Genomic DNA, 26,378 nt, shown 5'->3' on the forward strand with positions numbered 1-26,378 from the left:
TGTCCACATAACTTAATAGTGTGACAATTCATTTGTGAGATACACCAAATTACATGAGAGATCTAAAACCCTAGAGTTTGGGTATTTCCTCCTGTGTGTGTGTGTGTGTGTGTGTATGTGCATGGGCGTAGCACTGGGGGAAAAGGGGGACAGACTACCCAGGGCCCAAGGATGGGGTGGGGCCCTAGAAAGCCTGGAATCATAAGTTTTTTTTGATTGTTATTAGTGTCATAACATTAATTAAACATTTGGGCCCAGAATTTGGTGCTACACCCCTGTGCGCGCGCGCGCGCGCGTGCGTGCGTGTGTGTGTGTGTGTGTGTGTTTAACAGTGCATGAACCAGTGGGCACTTAAAACTCAGTGGAGGCAGCGTACTGTCCCTCCTCTCCTCTCCTCTCCTCTCCTCTCCTGCCCTGCCCTGCCCTGCCCTGCCCTGCCCTGCCCTGCCCTGCCCTGCCCTGCCCCGGACCCGGACCCGGAGCCTGATGCTGAGGTGATGCAACCAGAGGAGGGGGCAGAGGATCATCCGGCTGCTGTCTGCCAGCAGAAAGGAGCTGACACCCGAGACCGATGGTGCCTGCTGGCGTCTCGAGTTGTGGGATTGGCGAAGTGTTGGCGACCGCAGATGGACGTTCGCGGGACTTCTGTTGACCTGTCTCAGATGAAACATTAACAGAAACCTCAGGTATGAAGAGTTCATCTCCATCTCGCTCACAGAGCGCTATCTCTTCGCCGGCTATGCTAACACTGTTAGCTCAAGGCTAGCATTAGCCTCCTGAAGCTTCGCCTCAGCTCACTGACAGCTGAGGGTAAAGTAACTGACCGAAAAGTAACACGCAGGCCTACGTTTAGCTCACGCTAACTACAGACTCGCCATGTTGGTTTAATTTGTTTGAAATAGCACGATAATTATTGTTTTAACCCTCAAGCCAGATTTTAGTTCAGCTGTCAAGTGAGTAACATTCACTTAGACTTGCACTATGACGTATTTCAAAGTAAGTCATTGAGCTGTGTAGACGTTGGCCCAGTGGCTTTCTGCATTTAATATGCGTTAATATAACTGGTTATACCCCAGTTGTCACTGAATATAGCTTTATTTAAAAAAAACGAACGAACTGGTAGTCTTCGTTGAGGTTGACTGTCAGGCCTGAGAAACAGAAAATATCACCTGGCTTTGAATATCTGCAATTATAAAAAAAAATTGTGCATCTTAACTGTTGCACCCATATGTTCCCTCTCCATGCAAATTCCTTCGGCTAATCGCAGTTTCCATGTAATAATTATCATTTCAATACATATTGCGCATGGGTTTATCACCTACGTGTCTAGCTTTGTGCTTTTGTTTTGAAGGCGCGCGGCCAAACAGGAAGTGAAATTCCCGAAATTCCCTGCGTTCCTGACTTGAGAGCTTACTAGTTAGCTGGGTAAGCTACTTGGTTTAAAGTCGCCATTTGGTCCCTAGCATGATAGCAACGCCAGTCGCTGACTCCGCACAGGGGGGTGGTTGTTTGGCTAAAGGTTTGGTTCATACAGTTTCTATTTGTGGTAACTGAACGAGAAATTGTTAGGGCTAACATTATTAGCTGTGCTGCTGCTAATGTGGGTGTAGCCAAGAACAATGTAAATTTGCCACCCCCACGAGAAGAGTCAACAGTGGACTGATGGTACAGCTTCTCTGTGGCTTTTGGCCCAAACGGTATCCTACTGCAGAGCTCCTACCCCTGTGTGTGTCTTACTAGAGCATCCTCTCTCTCATATACTCTGTTCATCATCTCTCTCTTTTTTTTTTTTAAACCAGAGATAACCACAGATGTTCTCCAGCTTTTCATGGAATAGCTTGGAAAGAGTCATATTTCACAGCCCACTCTTTAAATCAGTGTTCAGGAGATATGACTTATGAGATTGCCTGATCATTGCACTACTTTTAAGAAAAAAATATTTCAGGGGAAAACTCGGCAGTCGTGGAAACATTGCCCCCCCAAGTGACATTGAATCAGAATCAGAATCGGCTTTTATTGGCCAAGCATGAGTAAAAATACAAAGGAATCTGACTCCGGTTTCCTGTGCTCTCGCAGTGAACTTAACCAGAATATATTTACACAACAAAACAAGGCGACAGAGCTAAAACAAGATGAACCTAAATATTTAGTTACTATGTACAGGTATAAACATATAATATAGAAAAATGATATATAAATAAGTATAAAAAGGAGACCAATAAAGTTATAGTGCAAAGATGCTGGCATAAATATGGAGATTACTATCTATACACAAGGTAGACATAATACATAATATTGAATCATTTTCAAAATACTCTGTACTCTGAACAAGAAGAAAGACATTTTTTTATTTTTATTTCCATGACAGATTTTACACAAAGTCTGTTCATGTAGTGAAAGGTGAATGATACCTCACAATCACACCATTGATCCATAAAGCCTTAACTTACATAATTATTCTGTGGATGGTCTTGCTCTACAATTCCAGGTTGATGCTGACGATCTCAAAAGTTGCACAGAGGTTAACATATCGCTGTAGTAATGCAAGTGTTCCTTCATTTTTAGCAGCACGTGTCAGTCAGTGGCAGAGAAATCGGTGATTGTCATTGTATTGAAGGCTGCACACTAAAAATATGGCTTGATTAATTGTGTTACCAGCTATCCCTATTAATTGTGAGGCATATTTAGCTAAATGAAATTCGAGGCTTGACGTTGTCTGCTCTGTCTCAGGCAGACTGGTGCCTGCTTGTCCTTGCACACACAGTCACCCTTGTAGGGTTTTTTTTTTTCCTTTATGGGAGACGCCACCACAGGAAGCTGTTGTTATGGCAAGGAAGTGCCTCCCCACAGTCAAAGCATGCACAAGGAAAGAGAGCAGAGAAGGGGTATTTATGAGTTACTAGACCACTACTACCCCAACTTCCTTCTCTTGCTAGACAGTTTCTTCTTCGTCCTCTTTCTCAGTGGCATTCCTTTGTTCAGCTGTCTTTAAAGGAGCACAACGCACACTTGTTCCTTTGGCGAGCCTTGGATCGAATCCATTGCATTCATTAAGACTGTAATCAAATAGCGTAGTTCTATTTAGTTTGAATCAGGGCTATTGTTATTGGCCTCTGACCAAGCGTAGATCAGTGTACATATTTCAGCACAAAACAACTTTGTTTGTAAGTTGATGTTGCCCAGTATTGTCATGTTTTCATATTACAGTACAGTATGTCAACAAACTCCCACTGCCCATGGCATTGTCTTACTGATAGATAGAGATGGACTTCACATTTCATTGTCAAAATTCTTACATATTAAATCATTGTATCCTCATGGTCAATTGTGTGTTGTAGATTCTGAATATTAGTAGAACAATCCTCCTCTCCAGATATATGCAGTTGGCAAGAAACCATTTTGGCTAATGTTTAATTAAATGTTTTCCAATGTCAGACTAACATGATGGACTATGATCTTTTCTTTTCTGTGCCATTAATCAAAGATTGTAGCTATGTTAAAGAAGAATACATCACACTGTCACAAACAGCCCAATGACGTGGAGTCACCAGGAAAGTTGTTTTTCTTGTCACACAAACCATATTGTTTGGATACAGTGTGAATCATCACAGATGTTATTTACAGTAGTGAGAAGAAGTCATCTATTAGATTATATTTCTTGACCTGAATCAACTTAGAGTGATAGGCCAGTGTGTATGAATCTGTGATCGATGTATGAATTATTTAAGAGGTTCTAAAATGGTGCACACACACACACACACACACACACACACACACACACACACACACACACACACACAAAGCTTTCCGTCATAGGTCGTGTAGACCTACATGGAGAAGCACATACTGCTTTGCAGAGTGGAAGAACGAAAGACAAGGCTGCTGACTCTGCCCCATTTAGCTGCCCCGATGGTCCCCAGCCTGCGCTCCAATGTCTATTCAGATCCAATGAAAAGGGTTGCGCTACAGCTAGCAGCTCTCTGTTTCAGACCTCTGCTTTCACACTCATTCAGCTCTTCAGAAAGCTGGCTGGTTGTTGAGCGCACATGTCAGTACTCAGGGAAAACGCCCTGCACAACTGAAACATCTGCGTTATGGATAAATGGATGCACACAGAGATACAAATACTGTACACACACTAGCAGTACATAGTTAGGTGTGTAAAGACGGATGAGATAGAAAAGTTATTGCATTTCAACCCATGACATCATAAGCATGGGGTTTTAACAATAAGCTCATTAAAGCATTACTGTAATATTGAATTTGTATGAAAATATTGTGATAAACCATGGCACGCTGAGTCCCATTTCCTGTATCTTAAGCTTGAATGAAGTTAGCAGATACAGCTGTGCTGTTAGATGGTTTGATCTTTGTTTTTTTCCCCAAAAGGGTTTTGTGCCAGCGCTGTAACTAGTGATTATTTTCACTGTCAATAAATCGTTGTCTTTATTGAGAAGTTAAACTTGGACAATATTTGCTTGAAAAATTACCCAACTAATCGATTATTGTTTAAAAAAAGTTGCTAAATGTACTGAGTGTCAACTAATTGACTAAACATTTCAGTCAGTTGCTTAGAGGGAAACCAAGCAAAGAAGTGCTCAAGTCATGTCAGACTGAAACACAACAAAAGCTTTCTAGACAATTATTTATAGCATTGGCACATAAACAAACTAAGACAACCTGTTGACATGTAATGTCTTCATCTGGCCAATATGAAGTGATAACTTTACAGACATGAAAACATAAAGCGACATAAAGTGACATAAAGCCTCCAAACTAGATTTGGCACATGTTGCAAGCATTTTTTTTTGAGCAAAGATTGCAGTGTCTTCATCTTGGGGGGAAAGAAGAAAAAAAAACACCCCACATTTTTATCTGTATGTGTAACCAATCTCTCAGTACCTCCTCCCAAGCTAGGGCTGTGCGTGTTTTTTGTAGTTTGGTTGGATGACGTAGGTGTAGCTAAACTCCCAGCATCTGAGGAGACTGTGCATTGAAGAAGATGTGTTGCTGGATGACAGATTTAAAGTAACACCTGTATTGAGGGAACATATGAAATCAATAAGTGAAGTATCTCTTTCTCTTGAATAAAGTGCAGTTGTGGTTTGGTAGCAGTTTTTTTTTTTTTTTTTGGATTCAGTGGAAGTATCAATATGTGGCTCAGACGTGTGTCTCTGTGCGCAGATCCCCTACCTGCTCTGGCTGTATCAGATTTGAATTGTTGATTCCTTTTCTGTGTGTATTTATTGAGCTAAGATTCAAGGAAAGGATCAACAGGGGAATTGTCTCAACATTTATACTCCTTCTATGATACACTTGTCAGCTTCTCACAGTGTTCTTTATATAGCCTGCTTTACTGCTGATATCTGAGTATATTTATTTCCTTATCCAAACAACAAACTTCTGCTTAAGAACAGAACAACAGAGCAGTGACTCTGAGACAGTTTGTAGCTGGGTTTCCTGTGTATAATAAATCACATCAGCTCACTTTTTCCTCTTTGGAGAACTCCCTGACATCCAAGTCTGTGCTAAAGTACTTACTCTTTGTCTATGGCTGTGTCCCAAATCACTTTTTGCTATCATGGCTTCAAGTCCAGGGGCCTGTAATACAAAGCGAGTTCAAAAAACTCAGGATATGTTTTCGTTAGCTGGTTTGACTTAACCGAATATTGACCATCCTGGATAACTTGTACTACGAAGCTGGATATCTACTGTCTCAGTAAACCCTGGGTTTTCCTGTCCGGTTACAGGCGCGTTCATGTAGAAGAGGCGGAGTCGGAGACATCGCCAGAACCATAGATAAAGTTTTTAATTAGGTACAAAAAGAAACACTGATACGTGGAGGTCAATTTGGTTTGAGCGACATGTGAAAGTGACAAAGGGAAATGAAACTAATATGATGAAAAAACTTAAACAGAAAAGAGCAGTCAGCCTAAAAATATCATTTAAATAATCAGTAATAAGTCATAAGTTTACTATTGAGTGAATATTTTTGCCCTTTTGTTTTGATGATGATCAAACCATTATGAAGAGAAGCTGAAATGATGTCAGACTGTCTCTGCTGCTGAAGCAGAGGAGAGAAGAAGTTAATGTGTGATGAGGTCAATCATAAGAAATATTGATGAGTGTGTGGATCATTGTTCTAATAAAAGAGATAGTATCATGTTCTTTTTCTAACTTCGTTCAGTGTTTCACTATGGGAAATCGCCTTGGCTTGACTAACTTGGAAAGCTCCAATGGCACCACGACTGTCAGTGACAGTCAGGTCGAACTGTGCTTGGGGTACACCCCCCCATACTACCACACTCAACCCACCCATCTTGAATTATTTCTCGCTTCTCTTCCCGTGAAGAACTACACGACACTCCCTTAGTTTATCTAGGCTAGCTTGGATTATCTGATGAACAGTTCACAGACGCACTGTCACGGATCACGTCACAGAACTCAGTTCCTGGCTTCAGTCTGGATTTGCTGAGTAAGTCCTTCGCAAGAAGTTTACTTAATGTTGACACAGTTTAATTGGGAATAGTGTCCATGTCGAGGCGCATGTTCCCCCGGCTACCCAGGATTTTGAAAGTTGTAAGAACGCTGTACCGTTCATATTACACAACATGCTGTCTTTTAATCGCAGGCTTTCAGTCACTGTGCTGTACACACTAGGTGACTCATTGGCAATGATGATCACACACTACATGATCCTTCACCAGGAGACATTTCTCCTACTTTTGTCAGAAAGAAGTGACAGAAACAGGAATTTTTTTTGTCACGTCACGATGGACGTCAAAAAGAAACATTGTTCAATGTATTGCAGAGTACTCTTATGTTGAACGGCAAGAAACAGGAAGTAGTTTGAACGGATGGTCTCTGTGTTGTGTGGACAGGGATAAATAACTTGACGTGTTAATATGTGGTTCCGCAATAAAGTAAGCGCAAGGTTACATTCATTATCTGTATCAGTTAAAATGCACAACACAACAGGAACAAGCCCGCATCTAGTCTGCGAATTGATTTGTTCAGAAACATGGAAAAGGCAGAGAATATGAGTGACGTGTGTTGTTGTGTTGTTGTTCTACAGTTCCTCCCCTGGGTTCCCAGGTTGAAGCACTCACATCACAGCTCACATGACAGATGATGGGTTCCCCGACCTGTCTAGATAATTAGCCTGCCAGATATCTGACAGACGTCGGCGAGGCCTCAGCAAGTCACTTTGATCACGTCGTTGCTAGTCTACACATAGCGATCTGGTGCCGATTTGGGAGCCCTGAATTCATGCTGGTTTTCCTCCGATTTGCTGCAGCTTCAGGATTTGTTGGCTAGCGGAATATCAGGCTTAAAATCGTGTAGTGTGAACCATTAAGGGTACAGTCAGCATAATTTTTTGAGCTGAATAAGCTACCCGGAGTTAATCTAATGTCGAGTTCCCACTCCACGATTTGAAGCTGATTTTCAGTGTGAAATCGGGGCTCGCAAATCGGCACTTGATAGCTATGTGTGAACTACCAATGACGCGATCAAAGTGACTCGCCGAGGCCGCGCCGATGTCTGCCAGATATCTAGCTGGCTAAATATCTGCATGTGTCGGTGAGCCCATCGCCTCTACTGTGAGTTGTGTAGTGACTGGCGGTGAGTGCATTGACCATAAAACCCACGGAAGGAACTGTAGCATAACAACACAATATTTGCGGGGCTTGTTTCTGTTTCTGTGCGTTTTCACTGCAACAGATAATTGTAACCTTGAGCTGACGTTATTTATTACCAAACCACATATTAACGCTTATTAAAGTTATTTCTCCCTGTCCACACAACACGGAGTGCGTCCGTTCAAACTACTTCCTGTTTCTGACCTTTCAACATAAGAGTATTCTGCAATATATTGAATACAGTTTCTTTTTGACGTGCATCGTGAAGGTGACATATGTGTGTATTGCATAATTTACCGTGTTTTCTTGACAAAACATACTTTGGAGACATTTCTCCTGGTGAAAGATCGTGTAGTGTGTGACCCCTCGTCGCTGATGAGTCAAATATAGTGTTGCTTTCCAGAACACATAAAGCAGAGAATTGTCTTGATGAAAACAACATTCAAGTTCGGTGTTTAATTAAAATCTTGAAATAAAATCCCCACACTAGCTAGATAAGAAACAATTATATTGAACTACAGGGTTGAAACAATAACCAATGCTAAGCTCCCTAGCTGTCCACAAAACAGGAGAAAAAGGAAGAACAAATAAAATGGCTACAAAAGCTTCCTCTAAACTACCCCAATCCTGTAAATGTCTTTCTATTCTGCTATTTCTTTTATATTCTGTCCACTGTGCTGCTGTAACAACCAAATTTTCCCCATTGTGGGACAAATAAAGGATTATCTTATTTCATCTTTTCAATCAACAAAATCCCCAAAAACAAAGGACCAAAACTAAACTGCTCTCTAAAACAATTTCAGTCAGGGCAACAAGCTCCACAAAACAGCAGCACCAGCTCGGCAGACAGCTCAATGGCAAAATGGAAGGAGCACTGGTCCTGGGGGTTGATCTGCAGCGCCACTGACGATCAAACGGCGTACAGGTTTGGCTGATCCAAAACAGAGAGAGAGGGGTGTGTGGTAGACCTGAAAGATCAACTGTGATCCGTACACCACTAGGGGCACCTGGAACCATTTTTTCTTGAACTGAAGCATTCCATGCACTTTCTCCAAGGTTGTCATGTTTTGGTGAAAACCGACAACTCCACTGTGGTGGCGTACATCAACAGCCAAGGCCGTACTCGGTCACGACAGTTGCACAAGTTTGCTCAGGAGGTGATAATGTTGAGCAGCAACAGGCTCCTGTCCCTCTGAGCAACACATGTTCCGGGGGTTTTGACCAGACGTGCAGACCTTCTGTCCTGAGGAAACCCACTGTACGTAGAGTGGGCTCTAGGGGGTAGAGCAGATTTGGCCAGGCAGCCGTAGATCTCTTCGCCTCACATGAAAACGCAAAGTGTCCTCTGTTTTTCTCCCTGTCAGACTTGAATGCACCACTGGGTGTGGATGCTCTGGCTCACCCGTGGCGGGAGCAGATGTTGAGATTGTCGCGGCCTCTTCCCTCTTACGCAGAGATCTTTTATCTCAGGCGCACAGGGAGATTTACCAATCCACATAGTGCTCTGGGCTTGGCCCGTGAGTGGTGGATCCTGGATGGTCATTGACACCATCCAGAGTTCAAGAACCCCCTCCACACATGCACTGTACAGTGATAAGTGGCGGGTCTTTGAGGAATGGTCTGATTCAAGGCACACAATCCTTTTTCGGTGTTCGGTGGTGGGATTGCGTACATAAAAGGAAAGCTTTTTATACAATTAAAGTGTACTTGACAGCCATTTCAGCTTGTCATGTGGGCTTTGGGGATAAGCCCGTAGGGCAGCATCCTTTAGTTTGTCGCTTCATGAAGGGTGCACAGCGCAAGGTCACAGTTTCCAGGCCACTGGTCCCTCTGTAGGATCTGTCAGTGGTGCTGGACGCCCTCTCTCATCACCCTTTTGAGCTTATGGAGGCGGTGGAGATGAACTATATTTCATTGATACTGTGTTGCTCTTGGCTTTTACTAGTGCAAAGCTTGTGAGCGACCTACAGGCTTTGTCCACCCGCCCCCTCCTTCTTGCAGTTCGGTCGGGGACTCTCCAAGGTCAACTTGCGGCCCAACCCAGCCTTTGTGCCTAAGGGTCTGAGTGACTATCTCTACCCGGCTCGTTTTTGTCTGGGGCTTCGGGAGACTTATGCAATTCGGGAGGTGTCTATATCTCTCATAGTGAAACACCGAACAAAGTTAGATAAAGAGTGTGTGTTACACAACGTAATCCACGGTTCTTTGATAACAGAGTGAGGTGTTTCACCATCACTTCCCTTCTTGCACAGACACGGAAAGAAACCGGTCTAGAATGATTCAAAAGAAGTGGGTCGGTGTGGTAGTATGAGGGGACATGCCCCAAGCATGACCTGTCTGTCACTGACAGCACTGGGGCTTCCCAAGTTGGTCACACCAAGGCGATTTCCCATAGTGAAACGCCTCACTCTGTTATTATTGATGACCAGGAAGTAGAGAGAGTGTAAATTTCTTGGCACCACCATATGTCAGTCTCTGAAGTGGGAGGTTGACATCAACCTCATTGTAAGCAAGGCCCACCAGAGGCTTCACTTCCTGCGCCAGCTCAGGAAGGTTGGTGTAGCTAGGGATGCAATGCTCCAATTTTACAGAGCCACATTGGAAAGTGTGCTGGTCTTCTCCATCACTGTCTGGTACGGTAACTCCACCTCTGCAGAGAGGAAGCAGCTAGAGAAGACGGTGCATACTGCATCCAAAATTATAGGACATGCCATCCCATCTGTAACCTTCATATATGCCACTCGGACTAGCCATAAAGCGCAGAAAGTGCTAAATGATCCCTCCCATCCTGCCAGGTCCCTCTTCCAACTACTGCCCTCTGGAAAGAGAGTTCAAAGCCTCAGAGCTTTTGCAATAGCACGTACCCTGCTACTATTAGGCTCCTCATCGCTCATGCATCTAGCAGGTAAAATAATTAATCTGTACTATAACCACTTTATTTGAATGCACTTTACAGACTGCTCAAGACACTTAATGGGAAGTTCCATAGCACACGGTTTTTACTGGTCTGAATGATTGTCTATGTGATTGTCTTTTATGTACTTTTATATATGTCTTTTTTTGTACTGTATGTTCCTGTTTGTGTACTGCCTTTGTAACCTGATTGGCACTAAGACAAATTTCAATCAATTTATTTTGACATGGCAATAAAGTATTGAATTGAATTGAATTGAATAGTTACAGGCATTTGTGTTTGAGAGAATATTTTTGTTACCAATTCAATACAAATTTTGAATCACACCCTGCCAAAGAAATCAAGAGCTGACCCTCATTAAATTGCCATTGAGAGTCTTTGCTGGGTTGTCAGGTTGTTCAAACAGTGTTACAGTAATTGTGACCTGGTACGAATACATCTTGTACAAACATTGCACTAAATGATTCTTTGGCAGTGAAAGATGAACTGCAGCGCATCGGAGAGGGTTGGCCAGGAACAGACTATCAGTCTCACATTTTTGCCTCACAAAATATGACTGAAGTTGTAAGTTGGTTTGAGCTTTTACTTTGATGTGGGAGGGAATCTACTTTTCCTTTTTTGGCTCTCCGGTTCGCTTGAACAAAGCTTGAAGGAGAAAAAAAAAACCAGTTTGTTGCCCAGCTTTATATGTGCTGAGGTGTAATTTGTATGACATTCTCTCCACAGATAAAAATATACAAATCACTGCAACCACCCACATAGATTAAACTAAGTCTTTATCAGTGTCATCACTGTTGTAGCCCTGGAGCTGTGAGCGCTGTGAGGCTTCACTAACAAACACAAGAGAGCCATCTAGTGGAAGCATTGTTTGGTCTGTGGGAGCCTCCAAGTTCACTGTTTATATTGCATTCCTGTATCTGGGGTGGTCCCACAGCTGCCTTAACAGCAAACAAATGTAACAGCAGTGAAGACAACATAATAACAAATTTAAGTAGCAGACAAGTCTCCAAGAATTATGGTATAAATATGAATGAACAACATCTTGCCAACAATATTTACATGAACTAATCGTCGTAGCGATCAGAAACGAAGGCAGAATTATTCATTACTGCTAAAACCTGGACTGCATTAACTTAATATCACAGAAACATTAAAACGTTTCAAGAAGTGTTCAGGTGTTCCGCCCCAGATATTGAGGACTGGGGCAGACTGCTTTCTAGTGTTTAGGGAACAGCCTCTCTGGGACTTAAAAGAATTTCTCTTGATTGATTGATTGATTGATTGATTGATTGATTTAGAATAAATGTGTAAATCAAATAAAAGAAAACAGAAAGGTAATACAAAAAATAATAATCTTACACAAAATAGATAGCGTAGACATAGTGGGAAGAAGTACACACTTATGTAATCCCACCCCTTCTCCAATTCGTCATTGTTAATTAGCTTCCTCAGTCATATACATTTACTCAGGAATTTAATAAAAATAAACTAAGTAAATTAAATTAAATTTAAAAAAAGCAAAATAATAAAGTATAAACATCAACCTAAATTAATAAACCATAAATAAACAATGCTAATCAAACACCTTCATCTCTGTACCCTGTGAGAACAATTCCCTAATCTCTGCCCTCTTCCCTAGTCTCTTTTTAAACCGTTTAATGTTTGGACATTGCTTAGATTCCTCATTCAAGCTGTTCCAAAATGTTACACCACAGACAGAAACACTGAAACTTTTTTTTTCGTACGCACCTTTAAAGTTTTGAATTTAAATAATCCCCTTAAATTATAACTCATCAGTAGATTATTATTTTTTTCTTTAGACATTAATTGTGCTGTTTGAAATTGAACCAGGTCTGCTAGCTTTAATGCCTCTAACTGTATGAATAGTGAATTTGTATGATCCCTATATACCCAGCATTGAAAATGATTCTTATTGCTCTTTTTTGGAGAATAAGCAATGAATGTAATGTACTTTTGTAATTATCGTCCCAAACTTCTGCACAGTAACAAAGATAAGGCGAAACCAGCGAACAGTTTCTCTTCTTCCTCTTCCAGGGAAAACTATCCCTCTGCACGCTGACACATTACCTTTCTCCCCTCTCCTTTGTGCACAGATTTGCACTGTAAATGTATCTGCATCAGAGAGCACACTATGAAGAAGTCGGTGCGGCCAGCGGTGAGTAAGGTGAGCGGAGATCGGGGGAAGGCTGAGGCCGCGGTCACCGCTGGCACCGGAAAGCCTGCAGCCAAGACCAGCATTACAGCACCTCTCTCTAAGGTAAGACTCAGCACGTTATGGAGCAGCTGTTATATGACCCTGTTTTTGCCATGTTTGAATTTGGTTTCCTTTTCTTGATTGTAAGTGAATGTGTCATGTTTTGTTCTTTTAGGTGAAAAGCAATGATGATCTTTTAGCAGCTATGGCTGGAGGGAATCCTGCATCGAGTAGTGCTGTCTCCAAGACCAAGAGAACTGCCTCCATTGGGACTAGTGCTAACAACATAGACTGCAAGCCAAAGACAACAACTGGTATATCTAAAATATCATTCCAAGATATTTATTTCAAATTTTGCAATGTTGATTTTACTAGAAAGGTAAAAACAACCCTTTCCTCTCTTTCCAGGTACTTCATCCAAGCGTACGACATCTTCGAATTCCAAGGAGCCAAATTCATCACGAGACCGTCTTCGAACATCAAGGACATCAGCCGCTAAGAAGCAGTTGGTTTCAGGGACTGCAGCGGGGGATGTGGCTTTGGGGAAGCGCTCTCGCGGCCAGACCCTGACAGAGTCTGAGGGCCGTATGAGCAAGTCTAAATCAGACGGCCAGATCAGTGATAAGGTAGCTTTGGAGACTAAAGTAAAAGACCTGTTGGGTTTGGCTAAAAGCAAAGATGTGGAGATCCTACACTTGCGCAGTGAGCTGAGGGACATGAGGGCCCAACTTGGTTTTGGTAGGAAAGAAGCACCGCTGCAGGAAGAAGCTGGGGTGGAAGAGAAGCCCCAGGTTTCAGCCATCACAGCAGCTGATGTGGAATCCACATTGATTCTCTTACAAGAGCAGAACCAGGCCATCAGAGAGGAGCTCAACCTGCTAAAAAACGAGAACCGCATGCTGAAAGACCGACTCAATGCACTGGGCTTCTCTCTGGAGCAGAGGCTGGACGCCTCTGACAAGCTATTTAACTATGCCTCACTGAGCCCAGACCTGGCTGCAGGCAGTGGGCAGAGTGATGGTGGGGGCACAGGTACACTGACCTCCTCAGTGGAAGGCTCCGCCCCTGGCTCTTTAGAGGATCTGCTCACAGGACACCAGCATGGAGGCTCGGCAGACAACCTCGACAGTGAATCCAGCGAGGTCTACCAGGCCGTCACCTCCAGTGACGATGCACTGGACGCCCCCTCTGGAGCCTCCTCCTCATCCGAGTCGGAGTGTGCACCCAGCAGGGAGCACTCACGGAGGGGCAGCAGTGGCAATGCCAGTGAGGTGTCTGTGGCATGTCTGACAGAGCGTATCCACCAGATGGAAGAGAATCAGCACAGCACTGCTGAGGAGCTTCAGGCAACACTACAGGAGCTGGCCGACCTGCAGCAAATAACCCAGGAGCTGAACGGGGAGAACGAGCGGCTTGGAGAGGAGAAGGTGATCCTCATGGACTCCTTGTGCCAGCAGAGTGACAAGCTGGAGCTCTATGGTCGACAGATCGAGTACCTGCGCTCTCTGCTGGACGAACATCATATATCTTATGTGCTTGAGGAGGACATCAAGAGTGGCCGCTACATGGAGCTTGAGCAGCGCTACGCAGACCTGGCAGATAATGCTCGCTTTGAGAGAGAGCAGCTCCTGGGGGTGCAGCAACACCTGTCCAACACATTGAAGATGGCCGAACAGGATAACGCCGAGGCCCAGGAGATGATCAGAGCGCTGAAGGAGAGAAACCACAAGCTGGAGCGCATCATGGAATCAGAGAGACAGGATCGGACTGCCATGGCAGCCGCGCTCGAGGAGTACAAGGCAGCAGTGAGCAATGACCAGGCGGAGCTGAGCCGCTGTAGAGCCCAGCTGGACCAGGAGAGGCAGAGGGTGGCCGAGCTCTACTCTCTTCACACTGCGGGGGACAAAAATGACATCTGCCAGCTGCTGGAAAGTGTACGGCTGGGCAAAGAGGAGGCTGAGGCCAAGGCTGCAAAAATGCAGAAAGAGCTGGAGCAAGCCCACAGTGAACTCAACAGGCTTCAGGAGACTTTCAGTAAGGTAAGTTGAAACCTGAAAGAGAACTTGATGTGAAATTAGAGGCTATGACACAGACTTTGTGTGGTTGAATCTCGGTTGCAAGAACTCAAAAAAGAGGTTCGGGGTCAGCAAAATTAGTGATGTATTATTAATGGATCAGTACTAAGTTTCCTTTGAAATGTCAAATTCAGTGGTTAGTTCGGTCCAACATTCCTCACCAGTGTAACAATAGACAGAGGATAACTGTGCAGATGTATAATTAAGACGCAATGCGTCTGTTTATGGCACACTATGACACTCCTGAAACTTTGCTGCACATCAGTCAGCCATTTACCTCATGGCTTGGTAATAATTCCATACCCTTCACCCTGTGTATGCAGCTGGACAGGGAATACAGAGAGTTCCAGGAGCAGGTGCAGCAGCAGTTGGCCGAACAGGAGCGCACTCTGGAGAAGCAGCGTGTGGAGCTGCAAGAAAAAGAGACAGAGATCGCAGACATGAAGGAAAGCATCTTTGAGTTGGAGGATGAGGTGGAGCAGCATCGAGCTCTCAAACTCCATGACAACCTCATCATCACAGACCTTGAGAGTAAGTGGGTTTGAAATGCAGTTAATGTCTGTGGTTAACCTTAGTGCAAACTTGCTCTAAAGTCCAAATTTTGACTGGCAGTAGATTAATGGACCTTCATGTTTACTCAAACAGTCATTTAGAGATCCTGTTGTATGAAACCAAAACCACCATCTTCTAAGATGAGACATCTTTGGTATTGAGTTAGTCTGTTCTGTGTCCAAATTGTATCTTCTTCCCATCTCAGACTCTGTAAAGAAGCTACAAGACCAGAAGCACGACATGGAGAGAGAGATTAAGATTCTTCACCGCAGACTGAGGGTAATGGTGCTGCACCGAGGTGCAATGTTGTTTGTGGACTGGAGCGTACTCAGGTCAAATTCCTCTTTGCATGTTTGTTTCTAATACTCAAAAGGAAAGAGGGACTACAAAGATAAATGCAGCAATTTTGGATTAATTTCCTAATAAATAGTACAAGTAAAACCTGCGCTGAGAAGTCTTTGCAAAAGACGTATCTGGATTAAAAAAAAAATCAAGAAAATGATCACCTTAAGTTCCTTTAAGCCTCTTTCAGCTTACTCTTTTTGTTTTACAGCCTGCAAATTAATTAATTTACTGTCTCCATTCCTCAATCAATACTCCTTTAATGAGCCAATGTATTATTTATCCTCAATAATGTTCAACTTGCTTGTCTGCCTGTCTGCCTGTCTGTCTGTAGGAGGAGTCAATGGAGTGGCGTCAGTTCCAGGCTGATCTACAGACAGCTGTTGTCATCGCTAATGACATCAAGTCGGAAGCACAGGAGGAGATTGGAGACTTGCGGCGCCGGCTGCAGGAAGCACAGGAGAAGAACGAGAAGCTGAGCAAGGAGCTGGACGAGGTCAAGAGCCGCAAGTAAGAGCCACGGAGGGATGTTTGGAACAGCTCCAGTGGTCACGCTGACACCGTCTGTCTTATGTTACGAAAGAAAAGGAGGGGAGAGGAAACTGCTTATTTGATTATGATGCTGGATGCTAAGTGGCAAGTTCCAAGCCATTACAGACCAAAAGACAGAAAAAAATAATACATTTTTAATTACTACTGTGTAAGAGCCATTCTCGAGACCATAGTGTGGAAATTGACAGCAAAGGTGCTCTGATTGTACACGCTGAGTAGAATGCTTTATGTTTTCCAGGCAGGACGAGGAGAGAGGCAGAGTTTATAACTACATGAATGCAGTGGAGAGAGACCTGGCTGCTCTCAGACAGGGGATGGGTCTCAGCAGGCGTTCTTCCACCTCCTCAGAGCCTTCGCCCACTGTCAAAACACTCATAAAGAGCTTTGACAGTGCATCACAAGGTACCACACAACGCTAAGATACATACCGGGACTTCCTCACTGTTGTATCCCATCTAATCCGAGCAGGTATATGACTGACTGTCCCATTTCCGTGGTTGATTTAGGTCCACCTTCCAACGGTGCCTCTGTGGCTCCAACAGCTTCTGCTGCACCACTACCACGCACCCCCCTCAGCCCCAGTCCTATGAAGACGCCTCCAGCTGCTGCTGTTTCACCCATACAGGTAAGGGACAGACGGCTTTTTGTGAATATGTTGCTGCAATGTCCTTTTTTCCTGTGTTACTTTACCATTTTGTAATTTTTAGTAGTTGGTTTTGAAAGTTGTTGTCCATAATGTGAAAGTAGTATTTGGCTCCAATACACAGCATGTATAACAATATCAATCATTTAGTCTCTAAAATGTCAGCAAATATTGGAAAATGCAAATTATAATTTCCCACAGCCCAAGGAGATGTATTCTTATTGCTTGTTTTATTCACCCAATAGACCATATTAGACATACGGTATGTTGCCTTTACTGTCATACATGACAAAGAAAAGAATAAAATGCTCATAATTGAGACCTTTTGGCATTTTTGCTTGAATAATGAATAAAACGATGAATCAATTATCAAAATAAAATTTTCTTTTACTTCAGATATTCCATTTTTTTTATTTCTTATTTATTTGAAGAAGTAGGATATTAAATAAAAGAATAAATTTCCTGCCACCAATTCAGAAAAAGTGGCCTGTGTCAAAAAAAGTCTAACATGTATCCCTGTGAAGATATGTCATCATCTACATGATCATTCATGAAATGTGTTTCACAGATATGTAATTTAATGCTGTTTCAGAGACACTCCATAACTGGGTCTATGTCAGCAGCCAAGCCGCTCTCCTCACTGAGTGATAAGAGGCCCAGCTACTCAGACATCACCATGCCAGGTGAGGCAGCCGTCACCATGATGATTTAAATACACTCTTTTGTACTGAATTAATAATGACACTGTTCAATTTAGAACTGTTGCTCACAGAAAATTAAGAAAAAAATATAAAGTGGCAGAATACTATACTTTTCATGGGTAACAAACAAGATATTACAGGAGTCCTTTTTTCCTCTGCTCTACTTTTGTCACATTGAACTATCATAACGATTAACATGAACGGACTGCTCCCTCTCTCATGAGAAATAAAGGATCAGTGTTTCCTCAGAGGCCGGGAGTTAGCAGGTTCACTGCATGCTGATGTTATTATTATTTATTTATTTTAGTTCATCAAAACACTAGAGTGGATGATAAGAGGGAAATAATGAGCCACCACGTTCTATAGAACTTCCCTCAGTTCATTCTCACCAGTAATGAGTTCAAGTGTTTCATGTGAACGTGCAGACTCGGCTGTAGCCTCCCAAGTTCCGTTTATTTTTCTCTGATTTATAGTGTTCTTGTCGAGCGAGTCAGCCTCGTGTGGCGCTATTCCCTGAACTCCGGGAGGCTGGAATGTGACCCTGTAACATCTAATTTCAGAGGAAGTCCCATACAGAAACACTAGTACTCTATATGATGTAAATACTGTGATGTATCCACAGCCGAGCACCTTCTCAGGGGAACCTCGGCCAACCGACCTCCGTCAGTTATCCAGAGGGTCTCCAACATGGACTCCACCAAGGCAATCTCAGGTTAGAGATGCTAGTTAAAGTACAAGCAATAACTCAGCATCCATTTATTTGAGGGAAAAAAAGCAGCCTCTAACGATCTCCCCCGTCCTAAACAGTGTCTCGCAGGAGCAGTGAGGAGATAAAGAGGGACATGTCGGCTGCAGACGGAGCCCCATCCTCCCTGATGGCTATGAATGCAGCCTCTTCTCCGCTCTCGCTGTCCTCCTCCTCACCCACCGCCTCTATCACCCCTACAGCACGCAGCCGCCTAAGGTGCATCCTCTTAGATCGCTGCCTCCCCTGTATGCGGTGATAATGATTGAAGTTGATTACGGTATTAACCTGTAATCCAGCAAATGTGCTCGCACTGCCTGCTGAGTTTATCTGTCAGTGACATGTGTGACATCATGTCTTCATACTCTGGTTGGGATTGGTCCACTGACACAACATACAACAAGTTATGTCTGCTGTCGTACACAAGCACACAAGCTTGCTATATAATATGTACAGGGTAAATCTTTTAAAACTGTGTTTGCTCACATGTCTCTTCTGTGTGTTTACTTCAGAGAGGAGAGGAAGGATCCATTGTCAGCCTTGGCCAGAGAGTATGGAGGCTCCAAAAGAAATGCTTTGCTAAAGTGGTGCCAGAAGAAGACTGAGGGCTACCAGGTAAATTGACATCCGGTTTCTGGTTTGGACAAGCCAATCAAAAGTATGTGTAACCCTTCTCCAGGATAGTAAATAACAAACATGGTGACTTTTACACACCAAAGTCTGTTTATAGATACTCTTGAAAAAGAAATCAAGGGGTGTTAAGTTAGAAAGAAATGATCTAATCAGACCTCTGTACGTCTTCATTGAGCCTAACACACCCAAATCTCTGAGCAAATTGTCTGTGGTCCATTTGCATTGTGGGTACTATCTGTGGTAGGTTACACAATTCTGTACCACATGCCTGCCAATCATTTCTGTGTCATTGTCATTATCAACAGGTCTTAAAACGGAATTTACAGCCTGATTAAAAACAGGAAATAACTACAGAAGAGGGCTAAAATAAATAAATATCTAGATGTGTGAATGCATGAGTGCAGTCACAAATAATAATAGGCAGCTGTTTGCCATAGGAGTTTGACAGACTTCGGTGCGTGGACGTCAGACCCTCCAGGGGGGTCTGGGGCCTAGAAAATGCTGTACATTTTAAAGCTAAATCCATCAATCTGGTGCAGTTTGATAGTAATTTAGGAGGCTAGATCTATAAGAACTTAATGCTTTTGTAAACAATTGTGTGCTGTACAGTAGTAAAGAATTGAATTATAAACACATAGGTTGTATGGATATGAATGATGATCACCACCATTAATATCCTTACAACATGTGTGTTGTAAGGATACATACAATTGACACATACGATTGACACATACAATTACAAAATAAATGGGTAAAAGTAATTAATCATCATCAAATATCCTTCTTTGCATAAAAAACAATAACAATACAGAACAATCAACTGTACAACGAAAATAAATAGTGAACTTGTTTCCGGCAGGAATTTTCAGTAAAAGTAGGGAGTATTTTGCAATTTATCAGATGATTTTTTTTTCCCCCTCATATTTCTAATACCATAATTCTGTCTGTATTTTATTTTTCATTTAATTTCCACTATCATACAAATGTTTTGTGTTCTTCAAAGATATTAAGTTAATTTTCAGACATACATATAATTTATATTTAAGGGCAGCAGAGAGGCTTATCTCTGCTGCTGTAGACATCTTCTTACTAATCCTGCTAATTATTCAACAAATCTCTCTGCCAGTCAGTCAGTCAGTCAGTCATATCTCCAGAACCGTTCATCTTATCAGTCTCACACTTGTCATGTGTGTTGTCCACGGTCCAAGAAAGCAGTGTTCTTTTGAATTTGGGCAGGTTACAGGCTACAAATTAGACTATGGCGGGCCGCCACAGTCCAGTCAACACTGAAAGGTCATTCATTCGTTCATGGCAGGATGAAGTTGCCTTTATGGTATTTCACATCTGTATTTTGTGGCGTCACGCCAGTTCCCGTCAACAGCAACAATATGACGATGTATTGCTAAGGCAAAGATAAGGGAAGAAAACATTTTTGGAGAGCTACAAAAACAGTGAGAGAGACCCGGTTTCTCTGCTGCTGGTTTGAGTTAAATTGTATTATTAATTATTGAAAAGTCACATTCAATACTACGAGTTTCAGAATTCTGCGGGCAGCCAACACTCAATGAAATACAACAGAAGAGAAACTGATGCATCTGTTTACGGAGCAACCAAACAAACTTTTGTTGTTTTAATAAAGAAGTCAGTCAATATTCATCAGCCATTTTTCCATCATGTCATGAGCAACTGTGACCCGATCTCATAATGCATATGACACAGGCAGTTTTCCATTTATAGATGTTGAAAATGAGAGTTGCCTCTCTCCTGAGACGGCTGACTCAAATCCAAAAACTCTCTTCTTTAACATGGGCAAGATAATAAAGGTCTAAGCGTTGGCTTAGAAATGACTTAAATGACAATCAGCAGTGATGTTTACCCCTTTTAACTGATGTAGGTTGTGGTTACCATGGCACCTTAGGTCCTCTCCAGGAAGTGTGCTACATTTAACACATCCTATGATGTGCCACAGACCAAAACATGAGGTCTTCTCTGAATCATTGTGTACTATGTCGGTTTTAGTTGTAGCACTGAGGAGACTTGAGCATCTAGTTACATATAAAACATAAGTGCATTTTTGCGGGGGGCAGGTCAGATGAAGGTTGATAGTCCAAAAGAGGATAAAACTAATGTTGATTTTAAAAAACAGAACTGTCATTAGATAGCGCTTTTTGTCTTTGCAGTTAAATAATTTCAAATATTTCCACTACAAGTGTATTTATTGTGCCTGTAATATTTTTGCAATAAATGCTAAAATACACAGTGACTGGCAGTGACATTCATGACCTGGTTTAAAATGTTGTACATGCTTAGTTCAAATAAGGACCAGAAATTGGTTTTAAATTGTAAGTGTTCTGTCAAATGAAATCATATGTGTAACTCAATCTTCACTGTGTCTTCAGAACATTGATATCACCAACTTCAGCAGCAGCTGGAATGACGGCCTGGCTTTCTGCGCTGTGCTCCACACCTACCTGCCTGCACACATCCCCTACCAGGAGCTCACCAGCCAAGAGAAGGCAAGTGGAGAAGCCCAAAAGTTTCATCCTCAACACTTCCGTACTGTTTGTTTGACTGTTTCATTGTGTGACTCTCTCTTCTCTCTCTTTTTCCTCAGAGGAGAAATTTCACCTTAGCTTTCCAGGCTGCAGAGAGTGTGGGCATCAAATGCACTTTGGTAAGCTATATATCACCATGAAGTAACTTAGTGTGATTAATATAAATAAGAGTTAAAAACTAAATGAGGGATCAACTATGCTCCTAGTTCAAAGAGGAGGATATATTGTATGTCCAAGAACAACTTTGGGTCAGAGTTAAATGCCTTGATTGGGACTAAGTGTGTATTCTAAAGGGATGTATGCAGATGATGTTGTTTTTTCTCTCTTTGTCCTTGTTGGAAGCCAGTATGCGTATGCTTTGCACTTATGTTTGTATCCTTGATTTTAGAGTTATCTTGTTTCCAGTCAAATCTGATAGGCTCTGCTAAGTCATAATGCAAATAAATGTCAACCTCTGAAGTTGCCCATTGTAATTATTAGCCAGAGATGAACTACAGTAAGTTTTGTGAGAACATTTTAATTCTGCGATAGATTCTTGAGTTAAGCAAATTACTCCCAAATCTTTCAACTAGCCATTTTTACACAAAATGTTTTTTACAAGTTACACAAATGAGATGTTACATGTTGATTATTGAGTTTGGTACAAGGCTCTAGTTGACTTTGGACAGAACCAGGCTAGCTGTTTCCCCCTTTTTTCAGTTGTCATGGTCATGCTAAGCTAAGCTAACCAGTTCCCTGATGCAGCTTTGTATTTAACCCTTATAGATATAAATGTTGTATAAATCGAATCATCTTCCTCAAGCAATTATGTGAATTTCCCAAATGTCTAATTATTTCTTTAAGGTTAAATGTATGCAATGTATGTATTTAGTGTATTTCACTAGCAGCTGAAGTTTACTCAGTTATTATTGAGACAAATTAGTGAAATCACGTTTTAATTAGCTTAGCAATATTGTTCCTTCGTAACTGTATTGTTTTTTTCCCCATTCCAGGACATAAATGAGATGGTGCACACAGAAAGGCCAGACTGGCAAAGTGTCATGACTTATGTCACAGCCATCTATAAGTACTTTGAGACCTGACTTCACCGCCTCGCCCACCCTGCTCCCATGGCACAGCCAGTGCCACACCAGCCCTCCTGAGCTCTCAACAACCTTTCAACGCTACAGTCAACTACTATACCTCAATGACCCCGTTTCCCCACACCACAGCAACACCCAGTCATGCTGCATGCCAGTTTTCAGTATTAAGCAATAATGAAGGCAGACCAGAACCTCACTGGACGAAACAGCCACTCCATCATCACACTACAGCAAAGGAGGCGTTTTGTGTAGCTCTATGGTCCGAGTGCTTTCCTGTATGTCTACTGTTACACTAGTAAGGCAGTGGAATTGACCCTAGTAACAACATGGTGAAGCAAGTGTGAACTGACCAAGGATCAAATCCTGTTCATGATCTTTGCCTTCAGTTGGCGTCTGCATTGAAAGGAAACCAAGTCTTAGTGCCTTCTACCTGGCCCTTCTGTTCCAATGTTCCTCCGCACTCAACCCAGTTTCTTGTCTTTTAAAGGGGAATTCCAGCAAATCTCACTTTTAAAGTGTGCTACTTTGCAAGAGTAGAGGGTTTCATAAATAGTCAAATTTTCCTTTTGTTTGATTATGAATGTTAAGTGGAAAACCTGCAAAAAAAAACTCAAGTTAAGAGTGTTGGAATATCCCCTCAGCCCTGAAATTTCAGAGAGACGCAGCCTTTTTGCACCAAACCTTCCAGATGTTACAGTGCGATGCAGATGCCTCTATATCAGTGGATAAAGTGCCTGTGTGAGTTTGGATGCAGGAGATGAGCTTCGTCTGTGGGCCAAACCTCCGCAGAGGCAACTAGAAGTGTCTTTTCACTACAGTCTGTGAAGCTGAAGATCAGACGAGTTGTTGCCAAAAATGTTTCAGAGCCTTTCGATTGTAGATTTTTTTTGGCTTTGTGGTCACCAGGACAGACCAATGCTGCAAAAGGCTGCTCCATTAGCATCTGATCATGAGTGACTGTTTGATTTTCAAGCACAGAAATATGCTACGTCGAACAACACTACTACACTTATGTTAAGCAGCCATGACATACTCTGATGTTTTTTCACTAATAGATTCCTGAAGGTGGACTAATCATTTTCATTTAGTTTTGAACACTAATCTTACAACTGTATAATGTGAGTGTTTGCATTTTGTAGGCCTGCATTTGTCATCTTGCACTTAAACTTCATTCGGCACATACAGCACATGGCATCATTTCATCATAACCAAAGTATGAGTGAGTAGAAGATAGTTTTCTCTCATAAAATGTGTTTTGATTGACGAGATAATATCTGTTTAGATTAGAGAGCCTTAAACTTTATCAGCCTGGGGCCTCAATTAAGGAAAATAGTTTCTCACCCAGTGACTTCATGTTGGGAAATTGTGCTCTAGTTTTAGAAAACCAGCAGACAGACATTCAGGTGGAGGACTCGTGTTTGTAGGTCAATGCAGAGTCTCATTAAATGTGTACTTCAGTTTATTGGGAGATACAGTTATTCCCTTTTCTTGCAGAGAGTTAGATGAGAAGATTGATACAAATTTCGTGCTTGTACGGTACATATGAGTTGGTAGTTGGTTAGCTTAGCTTAGCATAAAGACAGGAATCAGGGGGAAACGACCAGCCTGGCTTACACCAAAGGTGACAGAACCCACCTGGCAGCCCCTTTTCACACTCACAGTGTAAAAGTGACAAGTTGTATTTTCACAGGTGGAAACGTTCTCATTTTAGTTTGACTTGTGTTTTAGCTTTAAATGTAAATTTTTGTCCTCCATCTCTTGACGGGTCCACACCAGCCGTTTGCTGTCGGCTATAGTATCATATTTTGGCATACAAGCATGACAGTGATATCTATCTTCTGGTCAAACAGCACCCAAAAATGCTGCAAAACCATTTATATTGCACGTCAATGACAAAATACATGCCCAAGTGATTGGATAATTCATTGTGCCATTGACCTTCCCTGTGTGTTAATACTGATGCTGTGTTTGGCAGGTAGTTTTTGTTTGTATGACTATCACCACAAGAGAAGCAGAAGTCATTTAATTTGTCTGATTTCAGTTGGCGGCATTACTGTAATGCCGTGAGTCAACTGTGCCTCGTACAAGCTGTATTTATTTGCATGGTTTCCAATCATTGTAGTGAGGTCACTGCTTTATTTGTGTGTCTGAATTTATTACACCCGACAGTAAGTAGCTGCACTGAGATAAGCTTTTTGTATTCCACACTAAACGCCTGCCTTGACTAAAACGGCAGCTTTTGCGAGTGAAACTGACGTTTCGGACTGCGGTCGTTTCTCCTCACCAGACGTGTGACAGTGTTGAAGCTTTTCTGAAACAAGGTCCTTTTCGTTTGTACCTCTTGAGGAACTCAAATGGTAAAGGGTGGTTCATTAACTATTTTGGGAAGGTGGTTGATCCCCTCATGTGTGCCTGGTGAAGGTGACTACACACAGTTTTGATTTGGAGCAGATTGTGTTGCCCGCTCACACATTAGCAACATCAAACCACATCTCTGCCAAGGCACAACACAGCAGTTTGTGCAGCTGTATGAGACATTTAGTGATTTAAAGTTAGCACAAGAGCCTGCAGCAGTGACACTTTCTTTTTAACTACAAGAGAGTGTGTGAGTGAATTATTTAACTATGTTTGAAAGCATCGGCTCTCTGTTGATGGATTTTGTGATGCTGTGATGCTGAGGATTATCAGCCAACGGTTTTATTGTGTTCTGCTCGAATCCACCACTGGGCCCCACATATTTTATCGCTCCCGACAGCAACATCTGAGAGCTCCAGAAAGATTTAAAGCCTCCCTCGATCCTGGAAGCGGAATGTGTTTTGATCACGCTTTAGTGATCTCGGGACTTTACATGGTCCATCATGTGCTGACGTGGAGTGATTGATGAACACTTTTGAGCCCCAGCCTGCTGAGGACAGACCAGACGGCTGGGCGAAGGTTAGGAGGCACATTCCCCCTCCACATGATGCAGCCATGAGGGACATTTGACATTGTCAGGGACCTGAGATGATGCCCTTAGAGTGTACAGCTTTACCACGAAGTAAATGTGAACATGTACATTACGACTTAACCGAGTCCACTTCACCATGCTACATTTATTTTTTCTTTGTTTACTTGAAAATGCTCTGAGAATTCCACTGAACCCGATTTATTGTGTCTTTTTGTTTCCATGTTGCCTTGTTGTTGTTGTTTTTTTTTTTACAGTCCAAACCACATTTTTATTTTGGTGGGAAGGTTGTTTTGTTCTTCCTTAAAAAGAAAATCCTGATCACACTACATGCAATGCTCAAATGTTCCCATGGCAAAGTTAAAGGTGTGTGTGTGTGTGTGTGTGTGTGTGTGTGTGTGTGTGTGTGTGTGTGTGTGTGTGTGTGTGTGTGTGTGTGTGTGTGTGTGTGTGTGTGTGTGTGTGTGTGTGTGTGTGTGTGTGTGTGTGTGTGTGTGTGTGTGTGTGTGTGTGTGTAAGTGTAAAAGGGACTAAGCTACAGTATTAAGTGCACACTATGATGATAATCAGTTGTTTAAAAAAGGTCATCTAGTTTTATGTTGCTTTTTTTTGGCAATAGTAATAAAAGACCATTTGAAAAAAAACAAAAACTTGTTTGATGTCATGAATGATGTAAAGTGTTGTTTTCACAATGTGGCGATGTTGACAAGGTTGTGGCACTGAGTCATATTTGGCCTACAGTGTAAGAAAATGTTTCAGATAAACTTGACAAGTTGACTCATTGG

At 42.3% G+C, this 26,378-nt stretch overlaps 1 protein-coding gene across 2 annotated transcripts; it reads left to right on the plus strand.

Moving 5' to 3' along the window:
* Positions 1–351: 351 nt before the first annotated feature.
* specc1la (sperm antigen with calponin homology and coiled-coil domains 1-like a) lies at positions 352–26,237 on the plus strand. 2 transcript variants are annotated; one of them, XM_035638973.2, is made up of 16 exons: positions 352–686; positions 12,669–12,832; positions 12,945–13,083; positions 13,178–14,808; positions 15,168–15,375; positions 15,602–15,675; positions 16,073–16,248; positions 16,529–16,692; positions 16,797–16,915; positions 17,526–17,616; positions 18,257–18,346; positions 18,442–18,598; positions 18,892–18,994; positions 21,412–21,528; positions 21,627–21,686; positions 22,560–26,237. In XM_035638973.2, exons 2-16 carry the CDS (start codon positions 12,707–12,709, stop codon positions 22,647–22,649), a joined length of 3,345 nt encoding a protein of 1,114 aa, XP_035494866.1. In that variant the 5' UTR covers positions 352–686; positions 12,669–12,706; the 3' UTR covers positions 22,650–26,237. The 2 variants fall into 2 exon arrangements, with proteins under 2 accessions (XP_035494866.1, XP_035494868.1); XM_035638975.2 differs by lacking the exon at positions 352–686 and adding an exon at positions 6,423–6,475.
* Positions 26,238–26,378: the final 141 nt, after the last annotated feature.

This window comes from Scophthalmus maximus, chromosome 3, assembly GCF_022379125.1.
Source record: "Scophthalmus maximus strain ysfricsl-2021 chromosome 3, ASM2237912v1, whole genome shotgun sequence".
NCBI lineage: Eukaryota > Metazoa > Chordata > Actinopteri > Pleuronectiformes > Scophthalmidae > Scophthalmus > Scophthalmus maximus.

What these genes read in the sequence shown, in the direction of transcription:
- specc1la (XM_035638973.2), top strand. Translation starts at nt 12,707, where the DNA reads ATGAAGAAGTCGGTGCGGCCAGCGGTGAGTAAGGTGAGCGGAGATCGG. An exon ending in CAAGCCAAAGACAACAACTG is followed by an intron (nt 13,084 to 13,177) that starts GTATATCTAAAA and finishes CTCTCTTTCCAG; the next exon opens with GTACTTCATCCAAGCGTACG. An exon ending in CTGCTGTTTCACCCATACAG is followed by an intron (nt 16,916 to 17,525) that starts GTAAGGGACAGA and finishes ATGCTGTTTCAG; the next exon opens with AGACACTCCATAACTGGGTC.